Consider the following 12724-nt stretch of genomic DNA (forward strand, 5'->3'; position numbering starts at 1 on the left):
TAAATATATGCTTATATATATATATGTTAATTTTGAGAATAATTATTTATACTTATGCAATTAAGCTAATGAATGGTCTTTTGATATTACCTTATTCAACTTCAACTACGAAGTGTTTATTAGAATTAAACGTACTAACTCAAATATTTGCCAACTCTTCATATAATACATATGTCATAAATACACACACCTCAGATAGTCGATTTAGAGGCAACTATAGAAAACATAGATAGATAGTAATTAAATTAAAATTTCATTTTTCTTCTTTTATAGTTAAATTCCTAAATCTAATTTCAATTTTTGTAAATACAAATTTGTAAAATTCCAAATACTAAGGACACAAATCCTTGCAAAAAAGTTTTGTAAATCTGATTGTGATAAATGAAAGGCGATCTCTGAGAAATATTGAAAGAAGCCGAGTCAAACTTTGTAATTTTTGAGCGACTACATGATAAGCTAAAATACAGTGATATACTTTTACGATTTGCATTAACTTTTACAAGACAAACAATCCGATTTCTTTTTTTCTCTCTCTGTGGAACGCACAGGTAATACACTAGTTATTAACTGATTTAAAATCAATTCAAAACTAGTTCAGAACTAAAATGAACTAATAAATCAATGGGATTGTCTTTTCTCATGTTGCATAGGAGAAGAGCTATCTCCTACACACACATAGAGAGGAGAGAGGAGAGAGGAGAGAGAATAAGGAAGAGAAAAAAAATTTAAAATGGGTCTCACGTTTACTTTGTGTCTTATGCATAAGATAACAATCTTATGTAACATAAGATTATTATTTCCCTAAATGAATTGACTTCTTAGAATTAAATTACTTCTTCCAATTTAGTTTGGTTCAACAAGAAAATTGAACCATGAACACCCTTAATTAGTGGAAGTAGCAAAGATTTTAAACAATAATAAATAAAGTATTGAAAAGAGAATGCCACTTAGTGTGTTGGTCGCATTTATGAGAGAGTTTAGAGGTGCTTTTGAATGCTAAACCTACAAAATATTTAAATTCTTGATGAAGTATTTAATGACTTTTCAAATTATGGAGGATCTAAACTTCTTTTTGATCTTTGAAACTTAGTGTTACACTACTCATGAATGTTTTAATAATATTGATTTCTAATCTATCATATTACTTATTTGTTCGAATATATATCATGTGATAGAAAGCACAACAAGGACATTATAACATTCAACTTAATTTGTTATAGAAATGTATTACTTACTTCTAGTAATTGAACTTTGTCTAATGATTTTTAAAACACAGATTGGGTTTTTTCAAGTGAAACATGAAATATAAAGACAAGTTAATTGTTACATTTTCAGTTTTTTTTTTCTTCGGAATTTTTAGTTCTTTATCCAAAATCCATTTCTTTTAAAAAAATGATATATATATATATATATATATATAAGGTAGGATCCTTTGACACCAGTGTCAAATTTCAGATAAATTTCACACCTCATCTGAGATCCGTTAGATCAAAAAAGATCAACTACTCTGATTTGTAAGCGTGTGACACAGTTGATCTTTTTTGATCTAACGGCTTTCAGATGAGGTGTCAAATTTGAAAATTGACAATGGTGTCAAAGGATCCTATATATATATATATATATATATATATATATATATATATATATATATATATATATATATATGGGCAAAATGATTTGTAATATGAGTGCATATAAGCATTGGTGCAGTCACCTAAAAAATACGTCATTTTGGTTGGGATAAAGGAAGTTTGTGTTCAAAATTAATTGTAGAAAATGGAAATATTATATTTTTTTTTTGTTAACTTTGTGTGGTTATGATTTTCCATATTCAATGCTTTATATTTAATTCTGTCTTTGCATGGTTATAATTCCTCATATTTAATGCTTTCACACTATAAAACAACGTAGTTTTATATGACTGCACCAGTCCTTAGGTGCATTCACTGTACATCCGCTAAACCCATATATATATATATATAGTAGAAGATCAACTTACACCGGTGTAAGAAAAATAAATCTTAAGAGACAGAGGGTGTGATGGTGATGATGAATAGTCCTTGACAAGTGGAGTTAAGTGACTTAAGTGAGGTGGGCCCCACCGCCACCTCACTCGATTTCAAACTAATTCAAAACTCCCTCCGATCCCACTAAACGTCCATAATTTCATAACCTATTTAGAAGCTCTAATTTTTAACATAAACTATTGTCCTTTAATTTCCCTTGATCAGATGAATCCGGAGTTTTCTGGTCGTTCGGAGAAATTGCAGTTTTAAGCTGTTACGCGCGCCGTAGGCACGCTTCCCCAAACTCACTAATTTCTGTCAATTTTCATCAGAAATCATATTTCCTAGTCTTATATACCATTTATAACTTGTATTCAAAACCTAGAGATCAAAATTCAATCGGCACGCTTTACGGTGCAACTGTACCGCAGTATTTTTATCCGGTAAAAACACTATTCACCGAATTTTTCGAAACTTTCCTAACCACTCAATTTTTCGTTCTGAATCCATTTCCAGGATTTTTTTTATCATTTGAGACCTCCTACTCAATTTACCTTCCTAGGGTTATGTGTTTTGCTAATTATTGTTTTACCCTTCCTTTGTATTTTGACCTAATTTTTAGGATTTTCACTAATCCTTCCCTTTAATCCATATTTAATATATTAATATGTGTTTTAGAAATGTGAGGTGTTATATTCACCCCTCATTTTTGAAATTTTGTTCGCAAAATTAAACCATACATGTTCGCTAATTCAGGATACTGCTGGAGAATCTCGTCCTCCCGTTCCCAAGTAGCCTCCTCAAGTGTACGTCCTTCCTATTGAATCTTTATCATTGGAATATTTTTGCTTCTCAGCCTCTTTTCACTGCGGTCAAGGACATCAATAGGGCCTACATGAGTCTTTAAATTCTCCCGAATTTCAATATCATCCGGTATCACCACATGTGATTCATCCGGGACATAACGCCGCAACTACGATACATGGAAAACATCGTGTAGGTTCGACAACTGTGGGGGCAAGGCAAGCTGATAGGAAACTAATCTCACTCTTTTCATTATCTGATACGGCCCAATAAATCGAGGACTCAGCTTCCTCACACCCAATGCACGACCAACACCCGTGACTGGAGATAACCGCACAAATACATGATCACCTTTTTCAAATTCCAGCGGTCTGTGTCTATTATCATAGTAACTTTTCTGCCGATTCTTTGCCTTTTTAAGCTTTTCTCTGATCATTTCAATCTGTATTGTAGTTTCTTGCACAAAATCCGGCCCAAATCTCTCTTTGTCACCCACCTCAGTCCAACAAGTAGGAGTACGACAACTCCGTCCATACAATGCCTCATAATGTTGAACGTTTCTTCCCTTAAATGTATTGATTTAAATTTTGAAATCTTCTCCATTAACGTTGATTAAAATAAAAAACCCAGTACTTCAATTATGTTTGAAATTCTTCCTTTAGTTATTATCCTTTTAAAAAGCAGCCATGTTAATTTGAATTATTACTTTTTATTAAATATTTAAATTAAAAAAATCTATAATTTTATTCCTCTATGATTTCTGTTTCTTTCACTATAAAATAGTAGTTTTGAGTAAAATAGCACAATTCTATCATTTTAAAAGGACAAATACAATTCACCAAAAAAAAAAAAAAACAAACACTAATCCCTAATAATAAATGTACAATAACTTTCTCTACAAAAAAAAATATACAATAATTTTAAAATATCCCTTTATAAATCAGAATCATGTTTTAAAATCTTACAAAATTCAAAAATATTTATATGATTATTGATATAAACAAGGCCTTTTTAGGAAACTAGATTGGCAAAATTTTATAATATAAATCTGAGAATATAAATCAGGAAAGTAGATTATTAGAAACAATATCAACATATTGATTGTAAAATTAAATCTCCTTCGTATGTTATATATAAAAAAAAAAAAAAAAATCTCCTTCATAGAAGACCAGCAAAGACCTTTTGGCTCTCTTGAGTGCAAATTGATGAATGGGGCAATTAAGTACATTAATATAAATTTGGAAACTTTATTAACCAATATAAACAAATTAAGCAAATTAAACACATTAATATAAATTTGGAAACTAAGTATATTAATACAAACAATGTCAACAAGGGAAATTACTTTTTCATATTAATTAGGAAAACTAAATATGGAAAAAAAATATATTAATATAAACAACTTTAAAAAACAAGAATACATTAATTTAAATCCGTATCTTACCGAACAATGTCCAAGAACGACCCACCCAAAATCTTGATTCCCTCGCATAATATAAAAAGGGTAACAGTATTGACAGCATGTTAAAGACAGTGCAAACAAAAAAAGGAAAAGAAAGAAAAGAAAAGCAAAGAAACAGTGAAACATAGTCCATCTCGTTTGTAATCAGAGGTTAGTTTCTCTATACTCATATGATAAAGCACCAATGATATTTTTTGTACCTTTTCTGGTGATCCCCTTTCGTCTATAATATCTGCTCAAACAAGTATAAAACACAAATAAAAATAAAAAAGCGATATTGACAGTGGTTGGTTCTTGATATGTATAAAGAGTATTATAACTTAAACCTTCCCTCAAATAAAGATGGTTCAAACTCAACCCGTCGTCATAAATTTTTCATCACACCTCCCATTAATATTTCATTCCTTTTCTTCGTTCTAACAGGTGTGTGTTTTTTTTAAATGAATCTGTAAAGAGTTTCTACTTATGACTTGTTCCAAATAAGTTTTTAACATATAGTATTTCTTGCTATCTAAATAAAGGTCTGATATCGAAAACCTAGGTTTCTGGCATTTAATGCTAAATGATTAAAATCTTTTTTTGAGTTGTCATCACTTAGTTTTTGTCATTTAATGTTTACATCTTTCATGTGTAAGAAATAAAAAAGATTGATTGACGTTACTGATTTTATTTCCATCTTTTGTTTAGATTATTATTAGCTTTATTGATCTCAATAATCATCTTCTCATTTAATGTTGATTGCCATTTCTTTATTATTTTTAATCGGTGTTTAATGTTGAACGTTTCTTCCCTTAAATGTATTGATTTAAATTTTGAAATCTTTTCCATTAACGTTGATTAAAATAAAAAACTGAGTATTTCAATTATGTTTGAAATTTTTCCTTTAGTTATTATTGGTTTATCTATTTCACATATATTGACCTCTGTGAAAAGGAAGTTCAAAAATATTTTGCTAACGTAAACATGGGTAATTTAACTGTGACGGTTTGTTAATCCCATAGATTTGGTTTTGAATCATTTTGGCCGAGACGACTTGGTGATTCAAAAATTCATTTAAGGTTATCATAAAATAACATGAAATATATGTTAAAATGATTAGCTGAGTTGTGACATCTTGTTAATTCCTTTATTCTTTAGAATCATTTCGACTGTGACAGTCCGATGATTTTAGACTATTTAGTAATAATAAACAAACAAACAAAAAATCAAAGTTTTATTTAAAATTATTGATTTTGGGTTAATTTAAAACAGAATAAAAAATTAAGGCTAAATTACAATTTACTACCTTGTACCCCTATTCAGAAAATCACCCCCTACTTTTAATTGAAATAATTAACCCCCTCAAACTATATCATTAAAGCAATTAAGCATATCGGTTAAAAGAAACATCCAACTCTGTTAACTATCTCACGTGATGATCGAAAATCGTCCAATCTTCTTTTCTAAAAATCAAGAACTGTTCTATTTCTTGATCACCTTATCATTCTTTCTATCGTTCGCTAAAGCATCTAAAATCCCATTTTCCAACAGATGCTTTTTTCATTGGGTTGGTTATATCGATTTTTAAGTGACGATAATTAATTTCTCCCACAAAAAAAATATATATGTATATAGTTGTGTTCCCTAATCTTCTTGTTTCTGGGTTGCTTTTTGGTTTGTAGTTCTTTACATCTTTTCTGGTCAAATATCATTCCTATAAATTGTTTTTTTTCTTCTTCTTGCTCTAGAATAGTGGATCTTGGGCGTTTTTTAAAACTACTAGTGTTCTGTTTTCTGTTAAATTTTTTGGCATGTTTAAATTAAAATTTCTTTGTTTTGCCTCCATCACCATTATCAGCATGCAATATCTTCTTGATCGCCTTTCGTGACTTCCTATACATTTTGACGTTCCTTTGGAGTCTTCTTGAGCTTGGTCTCTCATGAGAGGTTTTCCTAGTGGCCTAACAACAAAATGATGTTTCTCTTTTCTTCTTCAATTGTCCAAACCTTCAAGTGTTTATGTTTTTCTTGTTTGATAAAAAAAATGTACTAATAGTTTATTGTGGTGGTTAATTCCTGGCTTCCATTTTGAATAAAAGAACTGAAAATCTATCAAATCTGAATTTAGCACTATCAAATCCATATTTTTATTAATGAACTCCACCAGCATTTTTCATTTCATTTTGTCGCATGCATTTGCATGTTCCTAACAATTATCAACCATGCTTAAAGCTTTTCAAATTGTTAATTTGTATCAGAGTCTTTTCTTTTTGAAGATTATTTTAATATAATAAAACTTATCAAATACATTAATCATTATTACATTAGTCTGTCACAGTAGACAATAGTATACAAGAATAAATGCAAATCCAATACAGCTATAGATATCTTAAGTCTCAATTGTTTTTCATGGAAGATAGGATCTCTAAATGCAATTTAAAGTTATTTAATTTCAATCGAAAATAACTGCCTGATTGAGAAAGATAGGGAATGTTACGATGGCAGAAAATTGAGGTGGGTTGAATATTTCCCTAGCTAATTGCGGCACACTCCAACATGAACCATTGGGAGTCAATACAGAAAAGGAAGAAGAGAATGAAGAATAATAATTTCTTTTATAGGAAAAATTAGGCTGAGAAAACCCTAAAAGGAATGATACGGTGAAGAAGATATCGAAACATGAACAATTTTTGTTTTTTGGAAAGGAAGAGAAGGACTTAGTGGAATATTTTTTGATCACGTGAGAGTTAACAGAATTAGATGTTTTCTTAACAGATATGCTTAATTGCATTAATGACATAGTTTAAGGGGGTTTATTGTTTCAATTAAAAGTACAAGGTGGTTTTCTGGAGAGGGGTCTAAGTATGGGGTGTTAAATTATAATTTAGCCAAAAATTAATTAGATATCAACGGAAATGGGAGTCAGCTGAGCCGTGACGGCTTGTTAACTCCACATATTTATTTTGACTCATTTTGACCGTGACGGTTTGGTGATTCAAAATAAAATCAAATTTAACACAAAATTTACGATAACAAAAAATATTAATATGAATATTATTATTCTTTAAAAGAAAGGATTAGCTGAGTTGAGACAGCTTGTTAATCCTGCAATTATCATTTCAGATTATTTTAACTGCGACAGTTTGATATTCCGAAACCATCAAATCCAAAACTTTCAAATTATTTTCTTTAAAACTACTTTCAAAATTAAAATCAATCAACACACAAATATTTTCTACAGAACGACGTAGCTTTGAGTTCCCTATTGCACCGAGGGATACGTCGGAGCGGGACTCTTCCCGTCAAGTACAAAAATAAAATTTCAAAATTAGTTTTCTTTTCCAATGATCAATTTTATTTATTTAGGGTGAAATAAATATTTAAAATATTATCAATAATTTGCACAATTAATATAAGGTAACCGTTTTAACAGACGATGTAGGGTGCTAATACCTTCCCTACTCGTACTCGACTCCCGAATCCATTTCTTTTGTTTTCAAAGACCAGTTGCCTTTAAAAAAGGTTTTTTCAATGTTTTCCTAAATAAACTTTGGTGGCGACTCCATTGTTTTCTGTTGAGAGTTCGAATAAGGAAACAAGGTTAACGATTTTCTTGTCTGTTGGGAGCAGAGAAAGAGTAAGAGACTTTTGGGTGAATTCTTCTTCTTTAAATTTCATCTTCTCCCTCTCTCAGGTCTTCCCTCCCTCTACATGCCTTGTCTTTATTTTCGCTTTTTCTTCTCTGAATTCTTGTTTGTTTTGTAAATTGAAAACAAGGTTTCTTTTAATTCTTTTTGTTTTGTAAATTGAAAACAAGGTTTCTTTTATTTCTTGTTTGTTTTGTAAATTGAAAACAAGGTTTCTTTTATTTATTTTTTTGTTTTGTAAATTGAAAACAAGATTTGATTTCTGTTGTCAATGTTCTGAGCATTTTCCTTGTGTCTTGTGATATCTTTCGCATTGGAATCAAAAGTTAACGACATAATGTACTTAAACAAACAAAAAAGATAAGAGAAATAAAAAATAAGACAGAGCAAAGCCTTTGGCAGCTGACAAAGAGGAAGAGAGTTTCACTGTATGAATTGTGTTTTCCATTATTGGTTTGAATTGAATTGAATTGAATTAAACCCTTCACTATTTTCTAATAGTTACCGTTACTCTCCAAGTATTTTCTTCTGTTTCTTTCTTCTTCTTTTTTTATTTTAATTCTCGTTAATTCTTTTTTTAAAGACAACCATGAATATTAAAATTTTGTTTTCCATTAATTCTCGTTAATGCTTTCATTACTCTTTTTTTTTTTATGTTTTCAGTTTTGGACTTCACTGTAGCTTGCTAGAACACTTTGCTCATATTCATGCTACTTGTTATTTGTCAGTGGATTACTTTAGTTTTCTGAATGGTAAAGTGATTGCATTTTGTTTTGTTCATCCGCAGTGAGTTTAATTTGTTAACCGTGCATTTGATTTTGATTATGTATGCTAAAGATTTTTTTCTTTTGACTAATGACCATTCGCGGATAAAAGAATATTTTTAGAAGTTAGCTTATATTCAAAATTTGCATATTAAAATATACTTACTTTTAATAAATTATATAATGCATTGTTTCTTTGTTTGGTTAAAGAGCCATGAAAACAAGGTTTCTTTTAATTCTTTTTGTTTGGTGCATTTTCTTTGTGATTTTGTGATATTTGATCATTGATTGGTTATGCATACAAGTGTCTGATGTTCTCTTATCTACTAGTTACCATCACTGTCCAACTCTTTTCTTCTGTTTCTTTCTTTCTTTTCTTTTAATTCTCAGCTTGCATTGTTTCTTTGTTTGGTTAAAGACAGCCCTGAAAACAAGGTTTCTTTTAATTGTTTTTGTTTGGAGCATTTTCTGTGTGATTTGTGATATCTAATCTTTGCTTGGTTTTGCATATAGGTATCTATTGTTCTCCTCTCTAATAGTTACCATCACTTTCCAAGTATTTTCCTGTGTTCTCTTTCTCCTTTTATTTTTTGTCATGTATTGTTTGTATGTTAGGTGAAAGAGGCCCTAAAAACGAGGCTTTTTTGTTTTTGGTAAATTAAAAATAAGGTTTATGTTGTCAAAGTTTGGGCTTTTTGCTCTGTGATTTGTGATATCTGACCATTGCTTGGTTTCTCATATAGGTGTTTATTCTGGTTCAAGATGACTCTGGAGAATTATTTGATAGATGAAGATGGGGCTGGAGACCATTTTCCAGTGGGTATGCGTGTTTTGCTTGTTGACGATGATCAACTTTGTCTCGAAGTGTTAGGGAACATGCTTCGCAAATGCCAGTATCAAGGTTTGTCACCTCTCTCTTCCTATTCTCTTAATTCGAGTCTGCATTGATTTTTTGCTCATCAACTGCATTGATTTTTGCTTGTGGGGTCATGCTTTATTTTGCGTAGTGATAAACTGAACATATAGTTCGTTGCCACTCTAAAGTTTTAAATCTATTGGCAGATATTGTGTCCTGTCGCTTATATATACATCACTTGACAATTTTCTAAATTTTCAACTCAGAATTTCTTTCTTTGCAAGACGAGCGTTTTCTTAAATCTTTTAAAGTTGAAACTTCTTTTGAAATTAGAATATTTTAAAAAGTTATTTTCTTGTGTTGCCAAATATTGTTGGGAATTCAAGTATGAGTAATAACAAGTTCTTTACAACCCATTACTGTGAGAAATATAAATTTGTTATTGGGAGAATCAATATACTTTGATATTGCATGAGGTCTTTAACTTTTACGATGCTGAATAAATCTAACATCTGATTTATATTTGTTGCAGTTACTACAACTATTCAGTCAATTGAGGCATTAGATATGTTGAGGACAAATAGAAATATGTTTGACCTCGTTATTACCGACGTAAATATGCCACACATGGATGGACTTAAGCTACTAGAGATAGTGGGACATGAAATGGACATACCTGTCATAAGTAAGCTCAAATACTCTTGTCTTAGCATGTATTCAACAAGTTATTTACTTCTCCTTATTATGAGATTACTGATATTTATTATTTCATTGTTTATTTTTTTTGGTGATCTAGTGTTGTCAGAATTGAGTGATATAGAGGTCGTGAAGAAAAGTGTTATACTTGGCGCATGTGACTATATAATTAAACCTCCTCGAATCCAAGTACTGCAGAATATATGGCAACATGTAGCGCGAAGAAAGATTGATTGCAAAGGTCAAAATACGCACTTCAATGAGGAGAAAGCATGCAATATAGCGGGGGAAGGTAGTCAAAGTATCACATTAGAAAGTAATGCTGACCATAATCAAATGCATGGTAAGAAAAGGAAGGAACCGTGTGTGGAAGAAGAAAATGGTGAAATGAATGCAAAAGAGAATGAGGAACCTTCAAATCAAAAGAAGCCTCGTTTAAAATGGAATGATGACTTGCAAACAAAATTTCTTGCTGCAGTCAATTCACTGGGCATTGATAGTGAGTTTACATGATAATGAAATTTAATTTTCCTTTTCTGTTTGACATGTGAAAATTGAACTTATAATGTGAACTTGATACCTCAACATGGATATTGACATTTCTAATATGATCTTTCTTCAACTGTTATTGTAGAGGCAGTTCCTAAGAAAATACTTCACTTGATGAATGTTGAAGGTCTTACAAGAGAAAATGTAGCAAGCCATCTACAGGTATGAATTTTAAATTCCTTATTTATCATAAATTTTTGGACTGTTTATGCTTAAAATACAAATGATCTTGTTTACTAAAAAAAATACAAATGATATCTACTTTTTGGCATATAGACCCCTTCGGTTTCAATTTTGGCACATGATCAAAGTTGAAGGGGTAATATACTTTTTAACTTTAAGCAAATGATGGTTTAAAACTAATGGTTTATTAAAATTTTGAACAAAGTTAATTAGGAAATATCGATATCCATAAAAATGCATAACTTTAATCCATAACTTGTATTGCGATAACAGTGCATAAGCTCACTCTTATTTTGTATTGCAGAAATACAAACTTGGCTGCCTCAAGAAGACAACTCAACAAGCTAGCATGGTTGTTGCGTCGCGTTGTAGTGATTCTTACGTGCAAATGAATTCAATAGATAGATATGGAAATTTTGACACCTCATTTGGATCAAGAAGAATCGATCCCTCTGCACCGGTCCAATCTATTGAGACACAAAATATAAACAACTCCATAGAAACACTTGGAAACATCCAGCCGTGCATGTTTTCTGCAAATCAAAGCTCAAGTTTATCACAGGGAATTCCAAACTCAATCGAGTTTAACCAATTTCAGCAGAGCAACTATATAACTAGTTTTGAGCAGTTTAGTTCAATTGATGGGTCAAATGGATATGTGGTTTCCTCTAACTTTCCTGGCAATTCTTCACTTTTGGATGAGGTTTTATATGAAGATCAACTGCCTCTGAATAGCTTGAAGTTTTCCTCCTCTAATTCTCATATAGGGAACAATCCAGTTGATTTTTCTTCCACAAGTGCTATTGGTATTCCTTTGGAGGATGCTAGAGGGGAGCTGCAATGCAAAGAAGGCTTACTTGACAATATCTTAAAGGATTCAAGCAAAAAGAGAATTGATGCATCCTTGGTTGGCCAACTGAGTGAGGCTGCTCCATCAATCACCCAATCCACAAAAGTTGATAAATCCTATTTAGATGCAGGAATGAAGTCAAATGATGCCTACATTTTGCAGCCCCAAGAAGAACTCACCGAGGAGGATATTTTTGGTACTTTACATGACATAGTGAGTGATATTGGTTAAACAGGCATGATCAAATATTCTTGTATTTGTTTAATTTTTAAGAGAAATTAACACTTCCCATTTTATCTTTCTTTAAATGGTTTTCTAATTCCATCGGTATTGTCTAACCTGATTCAAATCTGCTCCATCTTTCTTTGTTTAATTCCATCGTTTTGGTCTAAAATGAAAACACTTAAGTTTTGTCTTATTCACAACATTTTATGTAAGACTGTTTATGATGCAGGATTTCAATATATTAATGGATGGAGAAAAGGGATTTGATGATTACTTGTTGGATCATGAACATATTTCCTTCTGATTCACCAAGAGTCTTGCAGCATCAAAATGGTGGAAGTTGTACCAGCATCAAATGGATCATGAATATATTGGACATAATATGATTTAGTTGTCTTCATTTTTTTAACATTCAGCCAATTTTGTTAACTTTTGTGGTATTCATGTAACTAATGTTACTCATCCTTCATTAGACAACAATGAATAAAAATAAAAAACCTTTCTATCACACTTTTTTACCCTCATCTTTTTTTTTTAACCTGAGCAAACAACCATAATGCGACATGTGATTTGAACCTACTAAAGATGTTGTATGCTGGTTTCAACGAATTCACGTTTATTAACATGAGCCAATTAGAATTAAATTAGAATAAAATCCTATTTTTTATCTTAAACAACTATTAAGCAAGCTTTGCTTGCTAAA

The 12724-nt window shown here is 30.9% G+C and overlaps 1 protein-coding gene across 1 annotated transcript; it reads left to right on the plus strand.

The window, feature by feature from the left end:
- Positions 1-9424: 9424 nt before the first annotated feature.
- On the plus strand, positions 9425-10945 carry LOC133306804 (two-component response regulator ORR23-like). The gene is made up of 3 exons (XM_061507179.1): positions 9425-9563; positions 10051-10203; positions 10315-10945. The coding sequence occupies exons 1-3, from the start codon at positions 9425-9427 to the stop codon at positions 10725-10727; spliced, it is 705 nt and encodes a 234-aa protein (XP_061363163.1). The 3' UTR covers positions 10728-10945.
- The last annotated feature ends 1779 nt before the right edge of the window (positions 10946-12724 follow it).

The sequence above is a fragment of the Gastrolobium bilobum genome, unplaced genomic scaffold (genome assembly GCF_033153095.1).
Source record: "Gastrolobium bilobum isolate Gb01-03AN ecotype WA unplaced genomic scaffold, APGP_CSIRO_Gbil_v1 utg13418, whole genome shotgun sequence".
Taxonomy (NCBI): Eukaryota; Viridiplantae; Streptophyta; class Magnoliopsida; order Fabales; family Fabaceae; genus Gastrolobium; species Gastrolobium bilobum.